This window comes from Poecile atricapillus, chromosome 14, assembly GCF_030490865.1.
Source record: "Poecile atricapillus isolate bPoeAtr1 chromosome 14, bPoeAtr1.hap1, whole genome shotgun sequence".
NCBI classification, from domain to species: Eukaryota; Metazoa; Chordata; class Aves; order Passeriformes; family Paridae; genus Poecile; species Poecile atricapillus.
Genome location: NC_081262.1, coordinates 13,338,079 through 13,365,684, shown reverse-complemented (window position 1 = coordinate 13,365,684; position 27,606 = coordinate 13,338,079). Strand labels below are relative to the sequence as shown.

General features: G+C 41.5%; 1 protein-coding gene across 3 annotated transcripts in view; it reads right to left on the bottom strand.

Moving 5' to 3' along the window:
• The window catches only part of SDK1 (sidekick cell adhesion molecule 1), a 384,634-nt gene that overhangs the window by 85,582 nt on the left and 271,446 nt on the right, over positions 1 to 27,606 (bottom strand). For all 3 annotated transcript variants that reach the window (XM_058850018.1, XM_058850019.1, XM_058850017.1), the window contains 6 exons: positions 20,911 to 21,026; positions 17,786 to 17,978; positions 14,728 to 14,826; positions 10,038 to 10,229; positions 8,038 to 8,159; positions 803 to 912 (listed from right to left, as the gene is read on the bottom strand). In XM_058850018.1, coding sequence (XP_058706001.1) covers positions 803 to 912; positions 8,038 to 8,159; positions 10,038 to 10,229; positions 14,728 to 14,826; positions 17,786 to 17,978; positions 20,911 to 21,026 — 832 coding nt within the window. The remainder of the gene's footprint in view (positions 1 to 802; positions 913 to 8,037; positions 8,160 to 10,037; positions 10,230 to 14,727; positions 14,827 to 17,785; positions 17,979 to 20,910; positions 21,027 to 27,606) is intronic.

Sequence of the window (27,606 nt, the reverse complement as noted above, 5' to 3'; positions counted from 1 at the left end):
TAACGTGCCAGCACTGAGTCAGTTGTAAATTGCATGAGCTCTCCTTGGTTGCACCTACTCCTGGCTTACAACAGCACATGGGTTAGTTAATAGCCCCTTCAGCCAGCACAAAATGGACAAGCTTCTAGAGGGTTGATTTAACACTTGTCACTGGATCTCCTTTCCACCTGCCTCTACATTAGCAAGCTGGATCATGAAAGTCTTTTTCATTAGGGTTGAGTACCTCAAATTCTCCAATCTTGTCTATTCCATGGCATCGCTTGGATTGGATTGATTTAAAAATCAATCTCGTTTAACTGGGGTGCACCCACAATGCAGAGTCACCTCAATCACTTTAGGCATTGCTTATATCTATTAAGCTTAACTTGGTAAATTCCTATAAACAAAGGTTTCATCTAACTGATGTTACCAAATTAAGTTAAATCAATAAAGCGATGTTTAAGCTGATGCAAATATGTAATTACAGGTTTGCACCAGTTTAACTACGATTGATTTGTCACTGGCTGATGTTCCACTGGTGCTCTCTTCAGGGAGGGAAGTCACAGGATAGCAGTTACTTGTAAAAGCATCTCACTGAACACTTGAATTTCCTTCTTAATGTTATCAATGTGATTAATAATTGTGAATTACAATTAACAATATCAGATTAGTAATTTTAAGTATAACCCATGAAAACAGCAAAGCTTTTCCCTTTTGTTCAGATTATAAAACCCAGCCAGATGTTTCCGATTAGGAAAGTTGTTCCATGCTGCTATTTACTCATTTTTTTTCCATGTTGTAGATAATTACCTGCTGTTCTTACCTGTAATGAGTGTAAGGAATGAGGTTTGGTACCTCCAGCATCTGAGCATCAGGTTCATTCTCCACCTCATGAAGAGTCACCCATTCCTCCTCATCACCCAGCACACCAACCTGTGTAAGGCAAAGGCAAGAAGGAATACAAGGTAGATGATATATATATACAAATAAATATATATAACCTTTTATACAATGTGCATCATCACAGCAGTGGAAGCACAAACGCTGTTAAATGCATTTTCCAGTTAATTTTTATTTGACTAGTTATTTGTAAAGAGAAAACCCAGCCAAGTTAGCCAAGTCTCCTTGTACCTGATGGGACTTCACTGGATCCTATGATAAGATCCATGCCAGAAAAAACACCATGAGAGCAATAATACCCTGTTCAATCTTCCTGCCACAATACAAAAGTATCAAGTAGTAATATAGGAGAATGAAAAATAGCCTTGATAATAACTCGCAGGAACTGATGCATACTAAGTAAGTCTCAATGGAGGCAAAATGCCATGGAAATGAAGACAGAGAAACAAGAACAAAGTCAAAGAACAAAAGTGTTTTAACCTCATCTGCTGCTCTGCACTTAGACCAGACTTTTCCATGAGCAACCCTTTGTATTAATTAATCACAACATGTTGCCCAACATGGGCCCCCAGCCATGGCAGTGTTAGAAGGGACTAAACACTGATGAGAATTGAGCATTGCTTTCTATGCAGCTTTCTGGAGATTAAATGAAGATGAATCAGGACTTAAAAGGAAGCCAGCAGGGAATGAGAGAGAGGCCAGAGCCTGACCTGGAAGATGCAGCATGTGTGGGCAGGGCTGTGCCTGAGATCCATGAGAGGAGTGTGGAGAAGAGAAGGGGCTGGGCTTCACTTTGGAGATTTGCAGGTGCTGAAAGCCAGGGGAGCTCAGGTAAGCATGCTGGAATAATTCCCCAGAACTGAGCACATTCCTCTGGTGTTCCAGCCCTGCCAAAAAGGGTGTGTGTAGCCCAGTTCCCTCGCCCTGGCATCCACAATCAGGAGGCACCAGAAGGTTCCTGGAGCTCTTCCCTTCAGCATCTATTCAAGGACTCAACATCCACAGACACCTCACCCTTTTTAACCTACTGACACTGTCTACTCCCACAGGCTGCTGTGGCAGCACATTCCAGAAGCTCACAACCCACTGTGTAAAGAGCTATTTCCTTTAATCTTTTTTAAACAGATCCCTTGTAAGTTCTGTGTACGAGATCCAGCCACAGACGCTGTCAAACACTCCACAGGCACCACAGCCCCAAGTACCTCGCATACCCCGAGTACTTCAAATAGAAAATTAGGTTTCATTCACTCTTTTCTTTTTTTTCTCCCCCTTCAGGAGAAGCAGCCTGATTTATTTATAGATGTTTTAGTTCCTTGCTCACCCAGGACTTGATGTGCTGCATATTTATGTTTGTGCATGAAGAAATGACACAAAGAAAATTAGGCCAGAGAAATAAGTTCTGCATTGCGCTGTGGAAAGAAGCCTCTCTGATCTTCCCAGCAGAACACTGATTCCATGGAGGATGGGGCTCAACAGGTCTTGATGGGCCTTTCACACGTGTTGGGGAATCAAGGTCACTGCCACACACTAAACAACATCTAAAATAGATGGTAGTGAAAATTATGGACCTTTTAAAATTCCCAGTCCTAACCAAGCTCCGGAAATTGTAGCGAAGCTGAAGGGAAACAAGTTGAGACGGGTGTGCAGGGTAAAACAGAACATCCCTCAACTGAACCTGGGGAACAAAGAGTTGATAAAGAGATTTAAAAGAAAAAAAAAAACAAACAAAGAAAGGATGAGAGGGTTGATTTCAGTCAAGGAAACCGAGAACACGTTTTATTAAATGAATTTTCTATTAATACTGTAGGAACTCTGTAGTAAATGCTTATTTTTGCAAATCTTGCACTTAACAGCATCACCTCCAAATGCTGCAGTAATTGTATAGCAACAATCCACAGCTCTCTGGAGGCTGCAAATAATCTCCAGTGGTGACTTAGCTGTCTTTTTTGTATTCTAAGAGCAGTAAGAGCTTTTTAAAATATTTCTTGCCTAACAAAATAATGAGAAAAAAAAAAGAAAAAGGCCCACAGGTTGCAATTGCTGTGCAGAACAGGCAGGTCATTAATACACATTAAGGACCACATGGCCCAGCAGGGCTGACATTGACTCAGTGAGATTTTCTGCTGGGCTGCAAAGGTGGAAATATTAAGGATCTTTTTCTAGGCCCATGTTCCTCTGAAGAAGTTTCATTTATTTATTTTATATATATATATATATATGTATTCTCAGAAGTGAGCCTTAGAAGAAAACCTTCAGTGATGGACTTTATATTTTTAGCTTCTCCAAAATTTATAGCAGATTCCAAGTTTCAGGCTATGGAAGGAAAAGGGAATTATTTTTGCTGAAACACTGTGATGTCAGATCAGAGGAAAAGTATCAGTTTCAAGAATCAGAGTACAAAGGGATTCCCATGGGGCAGACAGAACCACGGGCAGTGGTTGGGATAAAAGAGTCCTTTGAGGGGCAGGAGAGCCCACTCTGAGCCGCTCTGCAGAACATCAAGTGAAGTTAAAGGCTTCTTTCTTGTAGCTGTTTTTTTGGGTAACAGTGTATGCACACTTCAGAGCAGGATGGTGTTTGTTGACAGATCACACACGCTCGTGGGTGCTTTGTTTTGGGAGGCAGATGAGGCACCAACTGCTTTTCTGTTACCATCAGCATAAAATCTCCTCGAGGAACACATTCTGCACCTTCCCAGTTCTCTGTGCCACGGGGCCACAGCCCCCAGGACTGCCACAATGAAAACCCCTCTGTCCCCCTAGACATCACAGAATGCTCCATAACCATCAGCCATCGCTGCTCAGCACACATTCACTGCCATCCCTCAGCTGCTCCCAAGGCAATACAGCCAATAAAAGGACATATTCCTTTATTTTTGCAGAAATGAGACAGTGTAAAACAATATTGGGAGTGATGTCAGAACCCTTTACTTCCCCATGTGTTAGTTTCTCCAGTTCTTAAAAGGAAAATGTTACATATTTTATAAAATGAGTCAATGTTTTCTGATGGAATGCACTGTGTGAGCGAAGTTGCAGAATTCTGCCTTGAAAAAGAAAACCCAAAACATTAAAATTTGGCATGAAAAGATAATGTGTGCAAGACAGCAACGCCTCCAAACCTTCAGTTACGAAGTACTAACTGCAGGAAAGGAAAACACAATGTTTCTGTACATTACAGAGGTACCCTGTGTCCTACCATAGTTCAAGATGTGTCAGAGTTTTCGTTTTAGAGGTCCATAACTCACACATTTGAAATCGCTTTGGGAGAAATTCAGTTCAGGGCATGTCAGCCCGGGTACAATTTTTTTTCTCACTAAATCCTTACATCGATTCAGCCATTTTTGATTTAGAGATTGTCAAGGGCATAAAACTGTCAGAGTTTCAGACACTTTATTTACCAGCTCCAAAGTGAAAACGATACCCAGAGAATCACCTGGTGCAGTGGATGAATCCTATCTGGGTCACTGGCTTCACCCACAAAACCACACAAAGTCATGGGGAAAGCTGCAACTTCTTTCCCAACTCACAGCTTTAGAAGGCAGCACAGAGATAATACTTTAAAGGTTTTACCACTTTGAAACTCTGCTCCTGCTCACCATGACATTCATACAAAAATCTCTCTAAAAACAGCAGCAAGGCTTTAAGCAAGAACTCTCTATTATAGCCCATGCACTCATGGCTCCAGGAAATGTGTCAGCTCTTCAGGAACAGCTTTCAGCCCTTCTGCAGGTCTTGTGCTGCCTTGCAAATAATGTTAATCACCAGGAAAACACACCTGACTGGGACTAAGTTATCCCAGATTCTGTCATCACCTGGAAGCTGTGGACTGAGCACCCACCAAGGCACAGCCAGGATGGGTTGAAAATGGGTGATCCTCAAAGTCCCTCCCAACCCAAACCATTCCATGATCAATTTATACACATTTTTCCTGACAAAACCCCAGGAAAAATCCAACACAAGAAAAACAAGAAACTGGATTGCAACTGCCAGAGAGTGCAAACATGAAACTACATGAACACCAGCAGGGATTTGTAGTCATTCTTGGCTGAAAATTGCCAAAAAAAAAAAAAAAAATAGTCTGCAATATATGCTCTAACTGCATCTGAGAGGATGGCTGGAAGGATTTACTGAAATTCTTTGTGGAGGAACATGTTACCTGTGAGTGTCAATGCCACAAGGCAGGGGGAACCTCTGGTCCCTCTGAACAACTGTCAGTGGAACTTTTATATTACATTTGAGCCTCTTCCCTTTAAATTATACTCTATGTAATAGAAAAAAAAAATGTTACAAAATATTTTTTAAACAGCATTGGTACATTTTTGTAGTTCTCTGTTAGGAAATCCAGTTTCCTCCAGTCCTGAGTCTAGACAAAAAAGATGGAAAAGAAACAATCTAGTGATTTTTAAATATCCCTTCCAAAGTACAGAATGTACCTTCACTAGAAACACAGAAATGGGATTTTTAACGCTTGATATTTCAGTATGTACCAAGACTAAACTCTTAAAGACTTGATCTCCTCTCATGTTCATTGACATAATAGAGAATTAGTTCCACAGTGGCTCCCATGAATTTACACCCAGGCACAAAAAGCAGAAACCAAGGCCAGATGCACAAAATTTCACATCAGCTGGAATTCCCAGCTGTGTTTCTCATCCAAATTGTTCATGAAGTATCAGACTTCAAAAATGGCTTTCAGCCAAACTGGAGCACTTGGAACATTTTCTAGATCTGCCCTCACCAAAGGAGCTTTCTGCCAAATAAAGGAACAAAGAAGAAAAACACGTTGGTGGCAGGTTGGTTGTATCTGTGAATACAAAACAGCTGAATTTCGCCTGTAAGGATTCAGACATTGAGAGTGAAAGATAAATTCCCAGCAGAGATGGAAGAGAATAGTCAGAATTATCAGGGATGTCCAAAGCAAAGGTGTTGCCCAGCTTACAGAGGGGGAGGGACACAGACGAAGTGCCCAAATCACAGTGGAGTGTTTTATAGCTGAATGTCATCCTGTCCCTTGGCAATACCACCAGCTTTAAAATCACAGCATGCAAAACCACCCCTTAAGTGGCTTTTAATTTAATGCCAAGGCATGAAGCACTTAACACTGCTATTAGAAGCTGTACATGGGTCAGTGAATGAACGATCCAGGACAAAAACCCTCCCTCCATTTCAGTACTGTACAACCACAGCTCTTCAATCCAACACAGTGCTAAGGAACAATTATGGTTCTCCATGCTAAAATACAGATGTTGCAACATCAGCCTGCACCCCAGTATGGACAAATCCCAGCTGAGAACAGACCACATTGAAGGCAGAAATGGAGCCTGACAGCAAAAAACAATTTTGCAAAAGCTCTTTGAAAGGTGGGCAGGTCCAAGGCAGTTTGGATCCAAGTGGAGTCAGAGGCATTCCTGCCCTTCTCTCTGCTCCCAGTGCCATGTTCACACCCCCTCCCCTCACAAGGATCTGATCACACACATCCTGTGCAGAGTTGATCTGTCTGAAACTCATCTGCTCTTGGCTGGATCAAAGCCCGCAGCAGCTCCAGGTCTGATCCTGTGTCAGCACACACAGAAGGCAGGAGGAGGAAAAGCCTTGGTAAGCGGGATGGGGAGAGGGAACAGGAGCAGGACAATGAGAGCTCTGCTTTAGATTGGCTCAAAGTGCTGTGAAATTGCACTTTCAGAGAGAAAGAGTTTGAGAGGAGTGCTGGCAGAAAGGGGCTGTGAACAAAGGATTATACGCAGCTGTCATCCTGGAAACAGGATTTGCTATATCCTTGAGGACTCACCAATTTCACTGCATACCTGAACTGATTTTCATTAATCAGGTGAGCAAAAGTTTTTATTTTTTCCTGAAATCCACTAGGAGCAACATTTCTTGTTCTGAAGCTGAGCAGTGAGGTGTGGCACAGCAGAAACCTGTAGGGCTGCTGTAGTTAAAAGGACTGCCCAGATTCCACAAGGACTTGGCTGTGCTCCTTCCCCAAAAGGGGCAAATAATTCCTGATCTATGAGAACCAAAACCCCCTGGACTTTTCTAGTGATGCCTGAGATGTTGGTGAGTGTTTGTGAACAAGAAAGACCCTCCCTGCACACCAAGGACTGTTCAAACCACTGTTGGTACCCAGGGCTCTTCAAAAACGCAGATGAACTTCATGGTAATTATCACTACAGTTTTAAAGCGTTCAAATTTGCTTCACTTCAGTAGCATTCTGCAACTCACTGAATTAACAAATTCCTAGTTATATCAATGTAGTGTTCCGGCAGGAAAATGCTCCTCAGAATGTGCTAAGCCACCATATTATTGGATTTTGGTGTTTAATTCTGTAATATGCCATAATGTGTATATAAATGGCACAAAATGTACCAACTTGCTCACAACAATCTCATTACCAAGTGAAGTGATTGTATCAACATGTCTAAGTGGTGACGGTGATTTAAGAAGTCCAACATTTGGTCTTAAAAACAGATTACAGTATTTATAAAGACCTGTGGGTGGAAAGGAAGAAGCAAAGCTCATCTGTCAGGAGAACAAATGAGGAATATATAACTCCTCCAAGGCATAATGACAGCAGAAAGAGGGATATTGTTTAAAGCTGATGGAGAAAAGAATTCATCCTATTCATATCTACAGGCCTGGATAGAAAACCTTGGTATATTCCATGACAAGATAGAAAAATACATTCAATCTCATGAATAATGGTGTCTTTACTGTTCAGTACAATTCTTCCTTCTTTCTGAATCTATGAGATAAGAATTCCAAACTTTTAAAAAGACACCTCACAGAACCTAAACACAAGTTTCAAATTCTTTTTGAAACAGATGGATGGACTAAAGCTCTGCTGTGTGTGCTGTTTATGGTGCACCTGGTGTTCTTCTGAACATAACAAAACTCTTTGTGAACTATTTAAAGGATAATATGTATACATATAAATATATCACATTTTTCTGTTGTTCTGAACAGAAGTCCCACCTTTTCTCCCTGGCTGACACAGACATTTCTGAACCTTCCCAGAACCCCCTGGGCAGCCACTCCAGGCCATTTATAGAGGAGCTCTCATCCAAAGTTAAACAAAAACTGAAATCCCAACAGGAATTGGTTAGACTCTTCTTAACCCCCCCCCAGAAACTTCATTAAGATAATTTTGTCAGGGACATACCTGGCCTTCCACTATCCACTTGGAGATGGAGGTTTTGCCATCGTATCCTGGGCGGAATTGAAGTGTGGCAGAGCGGGGGCTGATGTTGGAAATCACCAGGTTGGTTGGAGCACCTGGAAGTTCTGGAGAAACAGAAAAGTGAGTGAGAGGTAGAAACACACTTTTGTCTAGGAGCCAGTAACACAAGCTGACATTCAGTTTCAACATGAAAAACCACAAGGAAATTGGCTCTATTTGCCCCAGTTGTGGTTATTTTTCTTTTCTTTTTTGGCAGAGTTTTACACACGGCATTACTATTTCTGCTCTCTGAGCATGCACCACATTCTTACAGATGGAATGAGAACAGAAAGAGCCCATCTACAGAATTACAGGCACTACTTTAGAGAAGCTTCCCAATGAACAAACCCTGGTGGTCCCGGGGGGAAGGCACTTCCCAGCTCCAGGTCTGCCAAGCCACCTAATTCCACTGTTTCCCCAGAATGAAATGACAATAATTTTGATTTACTTCTTAGAGGGCATACAACTACAACTAGAATAAAACTCGAAGTTTTGGGTAGTGTATTTAGTATTGACCTATAATATCTGAGTTTTCCAGGGCACTTCTAACACCTGATTAAAGTAGATTATTTTTTTTTTCAATTCCTGTAGCAAATAAAGGGTGACCTCCTACAAAGAAAAATCTGAAGCCCCAATCAGATCTCTGTCTCCCATCAGTCAAAATTACAGTGGCATTTACATTTTTAATATCATCTGAATTAACAACAAAAGCCAGTCCAGGAAAGAAATTAAATACAGAGTGTTTAAAATAAATTCCCAATAGTTACCTGCACTTATTATAACTGGAAATAACTATTATAATCAGTAATTATGTAGTGGAAGGTGTCCGTGCCCATGGCAGGGGGTTGGAACTAAATTATCTTTCGGGTCCCTTCCAACCCAAACCATTCTGTAATTTTATGATAATTCTGCACTCTGTGAAACTGCAACAGGCCAAAAAGGGCAGGGTTTTGGTATTTATTTCAGGTATGCACAAAGACCCAGTATTTCTTGGTTCTTACTTCACATTTGTGGGAACCACAATCAATAAACTAACCCTGCCCAAGTGGGATAATGCTGTTATCTGGCAGGCATCCTGCCATCAGATATCATGGCATTGATCCAGTCTGCAGCTTGTCACAATTACCTAGGATTAGGGAAAAGAAGGGCAAACATATTTTAGGACACACAGAAAAGTTAAATAATCCTGGAGAAGGGAAAAATTGGATTCCCTCAGTGATGAGTAATAACTGCTCCACTTTGGAAAATTCTACTTCTGTAACCTCTGTATTAAGTGAAACTGCTTATCTGAGGTAGGAATTGGATGTTCAGTTTGATTTTTACACTGGATGGGGAAGAGTGTAGAATTTTGAGGATAAAATACAAAAATGGTAAATGTACAGGTGCCCAAATGGTGACTCAGACAATGTGGGATAGAACTGCCTCCTGAAAAATATTTTTTCAGGCCACAACTTCACATTCTTGTAAATAAGATTTTAGGTTCACTCTACAAGTGAAACACTCATAGTTGACATAAGCTATATTACTTCCACATGGAAAATCTTTTTCCCTTTTATTATCACCCAAACTCTGTTTTTTCCCCCAAAGCAATACTTTGAATTGATTCAGGCTTCATTCTGATGTCACTTTATAAATGTCAAGAGATTCTGTATTGTATCCACTTTATTACTTTGTCCATTCCATTGTCATACCTCCAATTTCTTTTTGTATCAGTATTAAACACCCTCAACTTCCTGGAAATTTCAAACTGCAAAATGTCTTCACATTAACATTTCAGTCTGCTCCAAAAATTAAATCCAAATTACTCGGCAAAGAACTCCAGTGCTTTACAAATAAAATAATTTTTATTACCGCCGAACTGAAGCAATCTGCGACCTTTGGAAGCCAGAAACACGAAGAACCAGCAGGTTTTGTTTTGTTTTGTTTCCTGCAGGGTGACCAACCTGGGGGCACTCCAGAAGAGATGGTGGAGGAGGTGACCCAGCCGCTGCCCTGGGCGGTCACGGCGGCCACCTCGATGGTGTAGGTGGTGAGGGAGGACAGCCCCGTGATCTTGTACTCCAGGGTGTTGTTGGACAGGCTGCGGGCCAGGCGGGACTCGTTCCTGCCATACACCTCCCAGGAGATCTGGTACCCTGCAAAACACATCCCCCACAGCTCAGGGCTCCTCCAGTAACACAGAGAATTCCCCCCTCTGCTTGCAGGCAGTAGCACATCCTTGTTCCTTATTCTTTGTGACCACCTTTTATAAACAGAAAAAACCCCTCCTTGAAGTAAACACTGGATAAAGTACACAAGTATTTTTAAAATATTGTTATTTCTAATAAACAATTGATGCAGGTACCCCACAGAGGATTATCTCCCTGTCAGGTGGACATGGGGTCTCAACTGTCTTTTTTTTCTATGCTTGGTATGAAATGGCCTGGAAACCTGGAAATAACCTGACAGAAACGTGGACTTTTGTTCTGTGAACTCTACCAAAAACACTGGAAAAAACACTGGAAAACATAACATCCACTGGAATAGCTAATTAAAAATCTCTATGTGCTTAGTAGGGCATTCTCCCTTTGCAGGCTGAAGTAACCTTCAGCACTGCCTGTCTAGAAATACTTAGAAATCTGACAGGAACAATCAGGCAGGAACATTGTGGGAATCTTCTAGGAACTGAAAAACCTCTACTCCCCACCGCTTGTTCCTTGCAGAAATCCTTCAGCAGGGTGAATCATTATCCTTTCTTTCAAAACCATCTTGGAGCCAATGCATTGTCCAAAGCTGCACCTGCCCTGACCTCCATATTATTCTTCTATCATAACCAGGCTTTCCTTTTTATCTCTTTGATAAGCACTTGCCTTCCAAGAACTTTTGAAACTTTCCACTGTCTGATTTGCTCAATTTTACCTCCAAATCTGCTTGTCCTCCTCCTGCCCAGTCCCACTTTATTCTCATTTGAACCCATGTGAACCTCGCTGTGCCAGTCCCCGGAGAGCATGTCTGAAAAGTTTGCTTGATTGCCGCTTTCTTTGTGATTTGACTCAGAGGGTGAAAAAAAAAAAAATACACATAGCTCTTGAATGCCTGTGAAATTGAAGTGAGTGAAAAGGACTAACAGAAAGGAATCCCACTGAGTGAACCATGCACAAGGCAAACTGGCTAGAGAAACTCCCTACTGGGTTCCTGTTCCCATCATCTAAGATGAGGAATTCAGACCAGTTGGAGAGCTTAAAGGGTTTTTTTAAAAATTCTTTAAAAATAAAAAGACATGATAAGCTGATTAACATACATGAACTGACGTAGTAAAATCCCTCATGGTATTGATCAGCAAGAAAGCATCATCTCTTGAGCCAAAAGCACAGTGAGACAAATACTTCTGTGAGAGTCTGAGAGGTGTGAGACGTTCTCCATCCTCTCTTGTGAGCTGCCATCACTGACAGGGATTCATCTTAACCTGATTTTGCATGAAAATGAGCTCAGTGTGCTCACACAGTCACTAATTACGTTTCAGGTGAGAGGGCAGTGATAAAGGGAAGTGAGGCTCCAACAATTCCATCTACACCACAAATGCTCCTCTGACTTTGCACTGCAGAGGGGAAGGGGAAAAACTCCTGAATGCTCATCTGGAACTGGTTTTAAACAAGTGTCTGAGTGGGAATTAATTAACTCAGTAATTTAACGATGTCTCAGAAACACTGGGGTGTTTTGATGCTCTCTGAAAAGGCTTAAGAATCACTTGCCAGACCAGAGCTGATGTAGCACAGACAGGACTGTAACCTGTAGGAAGATTTTGGACAAAGTTTAAGGGCTCTGTTGCCTGAATTAACAGAGGATGAGCAGAAAGGTGGGGGCTGACTGTCCCCTGCATTTGATGCTCACTGAAGAGGCACGAAGGAGTGCAAACAGAAGGACCATCACAAACACCCTTTCCTTTCAATAGCTGTGGGTGCAGCCTGTTCCAGACAATAAATAACTGCAGGAAGATAAGCAGGGGACTTTTAATGCTCCCTCTATTCATTTGTTGCTTGTGGACAATAGAAAGTGTCACTCAGCATGCACCAGGCAATCTTCAGTGATTGAGATATCTCCTCTCCCATCTGGATAAGCTTAGGTTATACATCAAATGTTGGTGATTATTCTTTGGACATTTTATCTCTTCTCCCTTGTGACCACAGGATGAGAACCAGCTTTCCCACCCATTAAGCACACAGTCCCTGTGTATTCATTTTCTAAAAAAAAAAAAGGAAAAAAAAAGAAAATAAAGTTCACCAAGAAAAGTATCCTGAGTTCCCATGTAAACTGAAAAAAAGGCAAAGAGGCAGCATTTACTGTTGGGGACTTCAGTCCTCTATGTATAGTTAAATTCCAGTCATATAAAAGATGAGAACAGAAAATCTGTACATACACAGTGAGCAGACACAAAGCCAAACACAATCAGGCATAACAAAAACAGATGAAAGGAAAAAGTGCTGAAAGAAAGGAACAACAAGCACTGCACCCCCAAGCAGCACTGCAGCCACACTGGGTGGCAGATGGGCAGAACTCTGGTTCATGTGGCTGGTGAGAACACACTCCCCGTGTTACAGATGTGATCCCTGCCAGAAACTCGTGTGGGAAGGATTTTCCAGAGGGTTTCCCCTGGCTTTGGGGTGAGCAAGGACAGGGAAGGTGCCACAGATCCTTCCCTCATGCTTTGGCACTCCACAAAACTCTGCCTAACGGGAACTAATGACCACAGGAGTTTCAGAAATAATTTTCTGTTGATGTGGAGTAAATTCTCTACGCGAGAGCACTACACCCAATCACAAACTGTCCATCCACATCCAGATCCTCATAAATCAATGTTTGCTGAGGGAACGAGGAAGATACTGAGATTTACAGCAAGAGTAATGGGCAATTTCCCAGAGCAGGTTGGCTGCTGGGCACCCCCTCCGTGCTTCCCTCCTCCCAGCGCCCGTGCAGGGAACACGAAGGTCCAGTAAAGACATCAATGAGCAGAAATGATGAATAATTGCCTCCCTGAGCACTCAGATCTCCAAGCAGCCCTCTCTAAAGCTTTAAGGTGCTGAGGGCATGAACAATTTTGCTGTTCTTCTATCCCAAATGCAATTTGCATCATTAAGGTTTCTTTTTCCTTATAGACTCTGCTGGGCATTTTCACACTGGCGTTTCGTCCTGAATAAGAGAACATCTTCAGTTAATTCCTTGTGAAACAATTTACCTCAAATATAACCCACAACCATCATTTGGATCCATCAGGCTTCAACCCTTTCTGGGAGGGGGCAGTTTGTTTTTAGCAAAGTAATTCTGCAACACCAAGCACAGAGCTGCTACCTGCTGCTTAATGAGGATCAGTATTACATCATCCTGGATGGAGGTTCCTGAATTTAAGCACTTGGGCTTGAAAGGCTTTGGCCATCCTCACTGAATCAATACTGCTCTGCTTTCAGGAGTCATTAGTTTCTATTCTCAAACCACTTAAATCAGTGCAGATTTCAGGCAGGTTTCCATGGTGGAGAGACAGAAGATGATCTGCATGAGGACTCCACAAACAGCTTGGAGCACCCAGCTACAAATGGTGCATGTCACAGATACACAGAGGAAAACACTGACAAGTGAAACCCTATCAAAATAATTACACCTGTCAAAGTTAAAATGCTTCAGGAAATTAGACTGATATAGCATTTCCATGGTCAAGGGTCAGAAAATCTGTTTTTTTTAACTCCTAAGGAACATTTTTTAAAAAATGGTAACACAATTTTAAAGAAAATTAAACATTTTAACACTCAAAAATCAAAATATTTTGATCCACATGAAATTATTTTCTCCCTTCCCAACTATCTCCAGAAATTTAAAAACTGGAAGCTTTTCTGTGCTTCAAAACCTTGAAAACCTTTGTTAAATGAAATGTCCTGAGCAGCTGCAATAGTTTCCCATCTGAAAACAATATTGCCTCTGTTGATAAGAACTAGAGGGTTTCTCAAGTATTTATACCTTCCTGTATGAAAAATAATGAAGTTGCTGCTGTTGTATCTACACTGGCATACAGTAAATAGATAAATAGCTTGTCAAATGGCAGACTCATCAAAGGGAAACAAGAGAGTTCTGAACCCTTGTGATGGTTTATAACAGATTAAGTAACGACATGCAAATTCCGTCACGCAGCCCACAGCCAGACCACTTGATCACAGAGGGAGGATTCTGCTGATTTCAGGCTTGGTCTTGATTGCAAACCTCAGCAATGCCAACCCAGACTTTGCAGCTGTGAACTCTGTGTACAGACCCCCCACTCTTGGGGCAAAGGCCAAGCACGCTCTCACAAATTTCCAAAAATTTAGCAAAGCAGGTGGAGGTCACGGAGGATTTAACAAGACCAGACACTCTGTGGGGAGCTGATTTCTAACACAAACTGCTTTTCCAGTAAGCACAATCATGAGCTGCCAGTAATTGGAGCTGTACTTTGTGTAACACTCCCTGGTGACATCTCAATTACCCAGAGGAGGGACCAGGAAACCAGCAATAGCCCAAATTCTCCCTAAATGCTCCACCACACAGTTTTTCACTGCAACAACACATTCCACCCCACACACACTGAATTAGAAAAAAAAAAAAAGAAATAAAAGCAGAGATAGCAGCTGATACCTGTGATGATGCCATTCTTCTCTACAGGTTCTTGCCAGCTGACCTTGAGTGAGGTGTCCAGAATCTCAGTGAAACTCAGGTGTCCCACAGCTCCTGGCTCTGGCAAATCAGAAAAGGCAAGCTGTTAATAGGTGAGCCCCACTTAACTGGGACCAGATTCACATGGCAGGGTTAGGGATGGAGAAATATGTCCCTGAGCTAGGGAAAGGGAGGCTGGAAACCCCAGTGAGAGGAGAATGCAAGGTGGGAAGAAACACTCTGGCTATCATCATGTCAATTATTTCACCCAGTCATCATCCCAAGTGTGAGGAGATCTAACAGAATTGCTGCTTTCCCTCAAGGATACCTGTGAGGTGTTTACCTGCCCTGTTTTGTGCAGTAACACCACCAGCAATCTCCTCACCTGGAAAGAGCCTTTTCCCTATGCAAGGTCACAGCAAGGACAGAGTCACGAGCTACTGCTTGGATAAATTCCCTCAAAACAACTCTAAAAATGTCCAGCATAATGGCAACTGTCTTCTGTAAAATGAATACAAGTGTGTGAAACTTTTTAAAGGGTTTTTATGATGTAGCTCAAGAGCTCTTAAAAATTTCAGCTCCCCAGTGTGCAATGAAAGAGCATAAAATGGAATGACTGTCAAGAATATGCCATCCTCCCTCAATTTTGATCTTCAAGAAAGACAACCTGACTGATTTTTGATCCAAATGCTGTTCTGTCCTCAATCGATGTACTGGAAAAAGGAGGTTTTTGTTCACTTTATATTCACTGTGCTTCTGTCATTGGATGCCTGCCCGAGTATCCTCCAGCTCCACTGACATCAGCTGGCAATTTCTTGTCTGCAATTTCATGTTTTGTTTCCTCTTCAATTTAGTCCAGCCTCTCATTCCCCTCCAGCTATGACAAAAAAAGCCCAAACCCTGCCAGTGGGTCAGCTACAGCCCCATTTGCAATTCTGCAGTCCCATGGAGGGAAATTTCCAAATCCACTCTGCAATACCCAGTAGTCAAAGCACCACAGAAGAACTGCTGATCCCATAGTGATCCCAGGAATGCCCAACAAGAGCATGGGATTATCACTGGGACCATGGAGCTGCAGGCATGGAAACCACACACTCACAAAGCTTTGCTCCAATCAGCCCCTGCAGTTACAGCCCAATTTTAAAGTCATCAGGAAACACAGGTGCAGGTGACTGCAGGCCAGGACGTGACGCTTCTGACTGGACATCAGGTTTTGTCTGACCTACAGCTTGTCAGCAAACAGATCCCTGTTTTCCTAAAGGATTGCCTAACTTTGCTACCCAGACAGAAAATGATCACCTGCAAACATGAATGACAGGCCTTTCAAACCTTTTTTCCCACCACATAAATCCTGAAGCAACTCAGCTTCAAGGAGTTCTCTTTCAAGATGCATTACACCATCCTGCACAGAACTTCTCCATCACTGTGAAAACCCCGGGAAGCAATTCTACAGGATTAATAAATCAATCAATCAATCCTGCTCATCTCTCCTGCTGAGGCTCCTTGCAGCATGTAGCTGGACACACCAAGAAATGTCTCAGGTTATCTAGGAAATACAAGTCTGGCTCTCTCCTGGATGGTTTCCCGATGGAATTCTCTTGTGTTTTAAGTAGCACGTGATCCCAATGTTTTCCTGAGACAGCCTCCATGACCCAGGGACTCTGCCCCTGCTCCCACTTTGTGGTTTTAGGTTTAAGGTTCATTCCTGCAGCCTTTCCTCCAGCAGAAATATTAACAGTCTCTTTCCTCTTCCCAGCTGATTATTTTTTGTGACATCCAAGGAGTTTTGCATCTTTGGTTTCTTACCCTTGTGCACTCCCTGAGATCAGCCACGGGGTTCTACTGTGCTGACAGATGAACTCAAACACATTTACATATCATCACTGGCTAAAGGCTTTTTCTTCCTTAGGAAAATGGGCAGAAAAGCTGATGATGCACAGAGGAACCTAATGCACGTTTCTCATTCCACCACACCTTTTGCTTTCATCCCAGACACACAAGCTGCAGTTCAGATTAGTGACTCACAGATTTCTGGTCCTTAAATTCTTACCTCTGGCAACCTGTTCTAGTACATAGAGGAGAGTAACCACACCAGGAAAAATCCATGGGAAAGTAATTTTCTCCAGGTTCCTTCAAAATTATCTCATGAAAAATTGGATTAGCACTTTGAGCCTCACTCCTGTGAATGTTAATGATGATCGGTTTCTTCTTTACGGGAACACTGACTAACCCAAAAGATCCCTATTAAGGCAGAGCAGTATTTCTAAAAACAATATCTTAATGGATGAATTAGACACCTTTTATTCTGGTTTAAACCTGCAAATGTGCAGCAGTGTTTATGATGCTCCCAAAGCACCAGCCAGAGCCAAGATCACTGTGGACACAGTTGGCTTTGAGGGCCACTGCAATTTATCTGCATCAGACACACACTGCACTTGTTAGGCCCAAATATGTCTTGAGAAAACAACTTCAAGGGGCCACAGAGACCAAACCTTTTTCTGATGCAGGAAATAATTTATATGCTAAACCATCCAGTTCATTTTATTTCATCCTGCCTCCAGTTTTTCAGGATGCAATATACTGCCTTGATGTGATCCTGCTTCTTTCACACAAACACTTACAATATAATATAGATACAGAGATTTTCAATTTATTGAGTAACAGCAGGAAACAATCATAAATTAATCGTTGACCTCCAGAGGAACTTCCAGCGCTCAGGTCCTAAGAAGATCAATTCATATTTATTTGGGTGCCTGAACATGGATTTAAGAGCACAAGGATTCACAGACATAATGCATTGTGTGTTAGCTGAACCAGACTACGAAGCTCTTAGCTAATCATCAACATAAAAAAATTCATCCAGGTTTAGTCCATAATAAAACAAAACAAAATAAAATATTTGCCACAGGCTGAAAGAACACCCATGGAAAACTGGCTGAGGTCTTCATCTGACACGAGGTCACATGGGAAGAGACTGCAGAGTGGCTGTGAACCCCAGGTGAAATTTTAAGCAGAGAGATTTAAGAATTTGGGTACTCACTGTCTTCCAGGGTGCGCAGGAGCTGGGGAGGGCTGCGAGGGCCGTCCCCTGGGGTGGTGAAGCACAGCACTGAGGTGTAGTAGGGGGTGAATTTCTTCAGGTTGGTGATGCAGCCACTGTGAACACCGTGGAAATCTGGAGCGATGGTGACCACGGTCACACTCTCTGGAGCATCCACTGGCCACGCCAGGAGCTGGGAAATTTAAACATGGATGAGCTCTCATTAGAAGTTGTGTCTATTTGGAATCAAAGTGGGTTTGGCTGCCAAAACCATCTTAATCTGATTGCAAAGAACCAAGCAATGCTGTTAAACGATGTCAGCTCTGATGCTGAACAGATGGATGCAGCGCTGTGACACTGGAGGGATGTCTGTAACACTCACTGCTGATACACCAGCATTGCAATTCTCCATGGCTGCTACTGAGCAATTCCAAAATTATGGCAAATCATTATTCAGATGACATGAGCCTTTAGTCTCATCAGCCTGGCCAGTCTCTGCTGCTGAAGCAAGCTGAAGGAAGAAAAGTACTTTCAGTGCTACTCTGTCATAAATCATCTTATTTTCTTTAAAGATCCCACATTCTGGGGAGGTTATTGGGATCAGAAGGAGAGAGATGGGGACACACACAGCCTCCTCCTCCTCCTGCCAGAGCTCCCCCAGCACCCCAGTGAACAGCCCTGCCTCACAGGCTGGGAGCATTACAAGCTCAGTGGACTGGGGACATCCACACCGTGAATGATTCAAGCGGCTCTGGAACTACAGAAGGAATAGAAAATGGTTGTAAAGATGATTACTACAATTTTCAACACCTGAGTCCAAAAAGTTAGAATCCTGAAGACGTTTTCATGCATTTAAAATAGGGTTCTTGTCAGAGGAGCTCAGTCTTCCAGGTTTCATTCATCTCAGTGGATGTTCTGGGTGATCAATATCTCTGGGAGTGGAATACCTCATGTGTAGGTACCTAAATGAGGACTTAAAAAATTCATTTTTGGCAAATGACTTTGAAATTCTGGAACAATTTTTGAAATCGCCTTAAAGGCTTAAGGGTCTAAAACTTGAATGTGTTTATGAAATTTTTATTTTGTCCAAAAATCCTTAACATGTGGCTTACAGGAGAATGTTAAAATTCCAGGCCTGACTCAGCATCTGTGTAAATCAAGCTCCTTGTATTGATTTTAGGCTCATAAACACGAACAGATACCTGAAATTAATAAGCCATATTTGACACATTTAGCCAATGGCTAAAGTGTCTGATAACCAGAAAGCACAGTTAGGGGACTATCAGGAGTAATTTTGTTAGGAGTATTTCATATTTGAGAAGGTGCACTTTACAACTTATTGAAGTGCAAATAAATTTCAAAGAAAAGATAAAAATGTATAATGGCTGAAGAGGACAGTAAGTTTTATTTTCTTTTCTAAATCACCTCTGTGGATTGCAATTGGCATTTATAACTTTGGAGGACTGAACTCTTGAGTGCATTTCACTGCATGTTCGTGAGGAAACGTGTGCAGAAAATACAGGCGAACAATTTTGTCAGCTAAAGGAAAAAGTGGGTTTAATCCTTAAGAAAGGCAAAATAAGTCATACACAAAGCTACTCTGTTGAAATAAGTGACGGAAATATCTCACACAGTCTTTGTACTGCAATTCCCAACCCCTGGGAGAAACAGGATGGTAAAGCTGTGGCAATCTACTGCAATCAAAGAAATCCGAATTTGGATAATTTCAGAAGTTGTCATTGGCCACTGACAGATACAAATGACAATTTTACTTCTTTTATAGCATTGTTGAAAAAATGAGAACATAAATGAGAGGTAGCTATGCAATGAGATGAAGGATCTTTAGGCTGAAACTCTGAATACAACAGAGAACGAAAATCCGAAATAAGACTTTTGCAAATGTGGGCTCACTGTGCTTGGACTTACACCATAAAATTACAGTGCACTGCAGTCCACTGAACCCCAAAAGTGCTTTTATTCTCCAGAGTCTGAACAGAAGCCAAGTGCTGTTTCTATGCTGGAGTTTCAGGGTATTGTGCTGCAGCTCTGTCAGTCCCTGAGCCTTGAGAGCTGATTCTATCCCTTCCAGAAGCAGACACATCTCCATGTATTTATATTTACTTCTTCAGCAGGGAGATTCTCAAACCACTGCTGGTCTTCATGAGAAATACATTGCTTTGGGAAGAAATACCAAAATTTCCATGCATATCTGTCTGTCTTAGTTTCTCTGAGACATTCCCAGAGAAGGATCAAGTCTTCTGAAACCTCTCAAATCCATGTACAATCCCTTAATTCACATCTTGTCTTTTGAATAAAACATCCTCCTCAAATCACTCCATGTCCCTTCACCCAACACTCACATCAACCTTGCTCCTCCCTGCTCATAATCCACATTTGTCTACTCTTTTCCTGCTCTGAGATTTTTTTTCTCTTTAGGGGAGTTTTTAAACCCTTCATTTATTATGCTGAATCACTGATTGAGGTTCTATTAAGTGAGAACAAACCTCCCCACCCAGTTCCTCAGCAAACCCTCCACTGGTCAGAGGTGTTGTCAAGTGCTCTGTGCACTCCAACAGATATTGCCTGATTAATAAATTCTACATTCTCACATCTCCCAGATCAGCACAGTGGGAAAATTAAGGCAAATATTTAGTGTGATGCCTTGGTTCCCAGTGAAGTGAAGGGTGATTCTGCATTAGCATAAACAGAGACCTCAGGGCTGGTTTTCAGTCCACAATGACACGTCTCCTGAGGTGACTTTCCAAACTGACATGAAATTGCTTTCTGGCTCTGGAAACTCTCCAGGAAAATGACAGAAGTATGAGGACTTCTAGGCCATGATACATTCCCTTTTCAGAACTTACACAGATTGCAAATATTAGAATCATGGAATGATTTGGGTTGGAAGGGACTTGAAGATCATCCAGTTCCAACCTCTGCCATGAGCAGGGACACCTGCCACTATCCCAGGCTGCTCCAAGCCCTGTTAGGAGCAGCATCTGCTCACTTTCCTCTTTATTTTACCCAAGTAAGATACTCACTTTGAAGATTCAGAGATCATAAGGTTAAAATTCTGGTTTACACCAGGACTGTTAGTGCAGCCATTATTGGAAGTGTGTACTCACCTTGTATCCTTGGTTTATGCCGTTGATGAACTGCTGGGGTGGAGGGTTCCAGAGGAACTGGATGGTTGTGGAATTCACAGCTTCAACCTGCACGTTCTGAGGTGGAGCTGTGGGCACTGCTCCCAGGCAGCAAAGAGGGAACAAAACAGAGCAGAGAGAGAATGAGGGGAAAAAAGAGAAAAATGAACACAGAACCCGCTGAGTGTCACTCGCAAGCCACAGAGTAATAACAACCCTGAGAGAGGGATGCACTTCCCCTGAAACAGCAGCGATTTGGGAAGCTGGGTAATTGGGTTAATTTCTCATCCTGTATTGGAGATTCCTTCAAGGGGAGGAGAAGAAATGGTTTCTGCAGCTTATTATCCTGCAGAGGAGTTTCTCAGAAAGACTTGAGGCAGGAGCCACGTAAGGATAGGTGAGCACAGCTTTTTCAGTCATCCATGAGTGCACAGAGAATGAAGAGATTCTGAGAGAAATTTACTGAGTCCTTTAATGCTGCTCAATTTCCCAGATCAGACAAGAAAACATGGAGTTTGCACAATTAAGGTTCTAATTGTGAATTATAATCTGGCAACAGCATCTGTTTATTATTTACTGCTGCTTAAAGAATTAGGACCAGTCATATCACATGCAGTAAAGATTTTTCTTGGGAATTGGGAGTTGTTCTCATTTTATCTTGATATGATATGCATTCATGTATATTGAATTGATTATATATATCCTGAGCCAATACATCCTCTAATCTACTAAAAGTTGCATAAACATTTTATGCCAAGGATTTAATTAGACACATGTTTTCTCAATACAAAAGAAAGCATGGAATATAACTGCATGCTGCCTTCAAACAACAAAAAACAGCACTTAAATATTTCACTGCTTAATAAAATGTCTCATTCCAAGCAATTTCTTCAACTTACTGCTTTAAGACATCATTTCTATCGTTCTCGGAGGGAAAAATATTAATAGACAGACCTATTTTTCTGAAATTATCAAGCTTATAGTAATTTTAGGAAGAAAACTGCTATCTGAGTACAAAAAAATGGACTAAGACACTTTAAATCCTATAAAATAAGCTTAATAATACTTCAAAAATATCACTATTGACAGCCATGTGCATTTGTATTCTATGAAAGAGGAACTATCCACAAGTGGTTTTGAAGCCTGGAAGGCTTTGTTCCTTCTGCTTCCAAGGGAAAGTTTCTACCACAGCCCAATGATCTGTGCTTCTAAGGAGTATCCACAATCCCCACTGAGAAATGGTGGCTTCCTCCACACTTTCCAAAAACAGGGCAGAAGCTTTTAAAGTTCCAAACTACTTTTCCAAAGATGAGTCTTTGTGTGGAGAAGAAATGAAGAAAAGAAGTTAAAAAATGCAAAATTGCCTCTTTTCCCACCTAAAGTTACTATTTGCTTGGAAGAGACGTGGAGGGGCATTATTCTTAACTAGTGCAGACACCACAGTAAGACAGGACAGTGAACACTCACCAGAGGATGAGCACAGCCCAGAAACATCAACACAGAAAAACGGAGAAATCCTCAAGGATGTCAGGTTTGAAATGACAAGAACATTCACTCCCATGCCCTCTGTCACTAAAATTCCCTGAAGATTCTGCCATGGCTCCACAACTTCAGCCTGCATTCTTTTTCTAACCTCGGTAGCTGCACATTAGTCACAACTTTCTTGCCCTAATTTAAAACTTGATGTCACAATTTATGAACTATGCATAATTATTGAGTTCTGGAAGCAGAGTTTATCTGATAGTACCCTAAATTTTCATTAGAATCCGGGCCCTACTTCCTGCCATGTATCATAATTCCCTGTGTGCTTTTGGAAGGTTATACTATTATCTGAATGACCTGTAGACATCATAAAGTTTTTGTAGTTAAGAGATTCACCAAATCATCCTGAAATACAGTCATAAATATTAAAGTCACTCTGCAGTCATAATGAGTTGCTTTGGCTACAGTCCCCCACTAAATGCATTTTTTCTTATTCATGTTCTTGATGAAACTGTTTATCATGAGAGCCACAAGATATATTTGAATCTGCTTTTGTGTGCAATACCTCCTATAATTAATGGTTAACATGCATAAAATTTTTTAAAGTCAAAATTCTTACGTTTCTGAATATTTAGATATTGTAACTGCCAGAGATTCGTTACTGCAGAAGAAAATTGTGTTACAGGTCCACCTGTTAGTTTGTTATCAGAAATTCACCAGGATATCACTGATAGATTAATCTCCTCCTGTCAGGAAGGCTAAATCAGCTGAGCATCACCAAGCTCCAAGTTTTCATTTGTGGTCCTCACAGTCCTCAAAAAAAGCTCAGGCAAACACTTAAGGACAGTTTTACTACAGTTTCATAGTAAAAGTATCCTTTCCACTAGGAACGTGAATTACCAAATGCATTAGGTTATTTCTTTTTAAAAGGGAAAATATATTTTGTTCATTAGGAGACAATTTTCTGAAACAAGAATATATGATCATAGCAGAGAAAATACCTGCTGTAATACGAAAAATGGAAAAAATTATGAACAGAAAACATAAAAACTTCAGAATGTTGGAAATCATGATTTATATCACAATTCCTCCTTGGATATCTTTACTGAAAAATCAACATCTGCATCTCAATTAATGCATTTAAAAGATGGAAAGAACATGGCTCATCTGATATGCATAAGCTTAATTATACTGCAGAAGACATAATGTAATACATTTTTATATTTTTAATCAGTAAAATATTGGCATTATAATCTCAAATTTACTTCAAAGTGCCAGTATAAAATTCTCCTTTTATGTCCTGATATTAAAGACTTCCTTGGGTATCTGAGCAGTTCTGCATTTTAAAAAGAAAAGAAGTTTGAGGGAAGCTAAATCAGAAGTGACCTTCTGGTCACTTCAAAACTCAAATACTTTTCCAAGATCATGGAGAGTAACTTCATGAAGATGTGGCTGTCTTTTTTGCTAAATCAGAAAAAGAATTTTCTAATTTAGTGGTAAGTATCTGTTCTCTTCCTACAAATTTGTTGTCAAGCTGTACAGAAGCTGCCAATGTCAAACAGGTGTTTCAAGAGTAATCCCCAAGTATTTACACTCCCAGCTTTTAAACTTGTACTTCATCATGTCTGCAAGTATTCCAAAGCCATCTCACACTGGAGATCCATCTGGGAGTCATCTCAGAGCTGCAGATCAAATTGGTCAGACACAACCAACTGTTACTTTCCTCCTGATAAAGTTCATGCGGTTGGAAATCTACGGAGAGCTCAGCCCGCGGGACTGCGGGTTAATGTACAGCATTCCAAGCAGAAAAGGTCATGGAATCACTCTAGATAAAAACCATTAAAAGGGTTTCACTGACAAGATAATTGAGAGGAGACAAGGCACTGAGGTTAAGCATGTGTACATGGAATTATTCTGTCTCTGGCCATGTGCAAACAGCATGTAAATCCCACCGAGTTTCTGAACGCTGGACTCCTGCTTCTAAATATAGATCTTCAACACAGGCTTGGAAAAAAGGCTCCTCTGGAGCTCCTGACCTTCCAGGTGGCAGCTTGCCTGTCTCAGGCTGGCTTGTGGAACTCAGGCTTTCCTCCAGGTGAGGATTTGGTTGCTCCTCTATGTACCTTGAGGTGCTGAGCTGTGCATCCCCTGGGAGCGGTGGGATGTGCAGACCTGTAATTCCTCCTGGGAAGCCTCTTCCCTCTGCTCCCTGCTGCTGTTCTGGGCACCCAGTGGGTGTGCAGGAAAAGTGGGCTCTGTAACTCGACACATCTGAAAATGTGAATTCTGGAATTCAGCAGTGGGAGATTTGGCACTAATTGATCCATATATGGATTTCTTGAGCTGGGAAATGCCTCCTTCCCTTCCTGCATGTCTCTCACACAGAAAGATTTTATTTCTTTATTAAGAGCTGGGGGCCAGGGGCCTCTCTGAGACAACTGCAATTTTCACCACCTTGTGAAATAATTTATAGATAAAATAAAAGCAATAGATGGCAAATGACGTCTAAGCAAGACAAAACCCCAGCCACTACAGCTACAACCTGCTTCTGCACAGGAGCAGCTGGGCCCAAAACAGCCATGGCTGCTCCAAGGCTATTGGGAGACTCCTCAAAGAAAATGATATTTTTGCTGAAACTACAGAAAATACCTTTTCAATGAGGTAAAGTGAATGGTTGCAGAGGACACTCTGCAGTCAAGGATTCCTTTTTCAAGATTATTTCCTACATAAAGCAGGAGCTTTCAGTTAACTGGCTTTCCTCTGGCTCTTCTATCTCAGTCAAATACATTTCTCTGATGCATCTCTTAGTGCCTGAGGAAGAAGCTGCTTTGGACCTGGCTGAACAGACTCCTCTTGCTTTTATCCTTTCCACACCATCAAGATTCATTACTCTGGTGACTTTTATTCAGGAAGAGCTTTTGCTCAAACCTTCTTGGCCTGGCAAGGTGTCCATGCATGGCAAAGAAGGGAAATTAAAATAGCATTCAAGTACACATTGAGATCCGTGACCTCTGGGACATAATATCTTTGGCTTTTGAGATATGCATCAAAAGAAAGACATGGCACTAAAAGCATAAACAGAAGTGGTTAATGCTAATGGAGAGGCTAATGGAAGCAATGTCTCTACTTGTAAACCTTGCCCTGCCTAAATCTAAGGCATGGTGGGAGTTTTTCAAAGAGAGAGAAGCTTAGAGATATTCACAGTGGTGAGATAAAAGGGACAGACCCAAAGTAAGGGGTGGAAGCTGCTGCTTTATCAAATCAGCCTGCAGAAAAAGCAAACGTGACCAACAGCACAGAGCAGAGACAACAGTGTCACCACAGAAAGATGTTTATACCTTCACAAAGCTATTCTTACATGAAAAGGTACTGGGAAACTTCAGGTTTTCATACAGCAATGAGAAGTCCTGCAGGACACTGCTTAAATAAGTAAAATTGCCCTATGCAGAGGGCTGGCACAAATCCCTGTGAAAAGTAACATCAAAGCAAGGAACAGCTGGAGAAACTGATGAAGAAAGACCTATATATACAGAGCATCAAAGGATCAGGCTGAATATCACTCTGAAAAGACTTTCAAGATTTTAGAGACAGTCAACCTGTCTGACCCTCGTGCTGGGATGTTCAGTGCTCTGCCAGTAAGTCTTTCTGACATTTTATCTCACTGACATTATGCACCAGTTCCCTCCAAGTTCAGATCCCTCAGCACCTCGTGAGCTTGGCTGTGCTCTGGAAGTTGGTGATTTTTGAGGAGCTTGGAGCAGCTGATTAGTTTTCAGTGGCTAAAGCAATGCCAGAGGACTAATAAGGGATTAATAGACTAGCTGCTGGTATAAATCCACAGCTTATATGGGCAGTCAATACCCGCTATGACAAAGGTGCCAATATGCTGATGTGCTCCTGCCAATGGGTTGATCTGCTCCCGGGGCTCATTTCCTCCCAGGGTCTGGCTGCACACAACACTTGATTAGTATGAGGTGTTGCAGGTATTTTTCATCTGCAGACAGACAGGTTCTTGCCAGCACAGCTCACATCATTCAGTGCATGTCAGAGCAGAGGCAGTGGTGGTGGGGTGGTAGCAGGAGAGGGGGATGGATGGGAGTGTGTGTCTTTGACATTTATCTCTGCTCGTATTAAAATCAGAATATGATTTACAAGGCAGTTTTACACATGGCTTTCTCTCACTCCTGCTGGTTTGGTTTAGGAAAAACATTCTGGAGCAAGAACGGTCACAAGATTTTCCTGTCTCTTCTCAACTACAATAAACATAAAGGAGCAGAGATTTGGACATTACATATTGAGACTGGATATGAATCCAGTTTCAAAGAGTATTTATACCAACCAGTCTCCCTTTTCAGTTCTAAATGTAAAAAGGCTGCAAACTCTTTTTAAAACAGAACATATGCCTTTGGTGATCCTAGCAAGGTTCATTAGGAGGTGGCAGCATCAATGAAGTAGTTATTAACAGCTATTAGCAAATACCAATATGAAATAAATCAGAAATATCCATTTTTTCTTCTATGTCTACCAAGCACTGAGGAATTACATGAAGCCAAAGAGGCCACTGCAGGTTGGCTTGCAGTCTGAACACTCCTGCTGATTAACATGAATGCAGGACTGACTACATCTAATTTATAACAGAGGATTTATACCCTTATAAATGACAATAGACAGCCAATCAATAAAGGATGATAATAACTGCACATAATATCAAGGGAAATTAGAGTCAATTACAGGGTTAAAGAAAAAAGAGTGTGAAGTCCAAACCTGGGCCTTAATAGATGGCAGGTTAAGGTGCTATGATAGCTTAAAATGTGCAAATAAACAAGGTAATGAATTACAAGCATAATCACAAAAGGGATTCAAATTCTGTGGGCAAACCAATTCTCTGCAGAGCTTGGGTCTTTAGTGGGACAGAAGACATTAATCCTGGCTGCAAGGAGAAGACTTCAAGAAAAACATTTCAAGGTCTGTTATAAATACTTCTAGAATGAGGTTGAGTGTGCCTAGGCTCCTCTAAACTATGAGACTTTACATGCCCTAAGACAGAACACAGATAGCTCTTTCTCTATTTGTTGTGGTTAATTAGAGTTGCATATGAATAATCTTTTCTTAAAGATCTCTCTACACCTCAAACTGTATCTAATCATGTTATGACGTACTCCTAGTAACAATTAACAAACAACTACATCTTCTTCA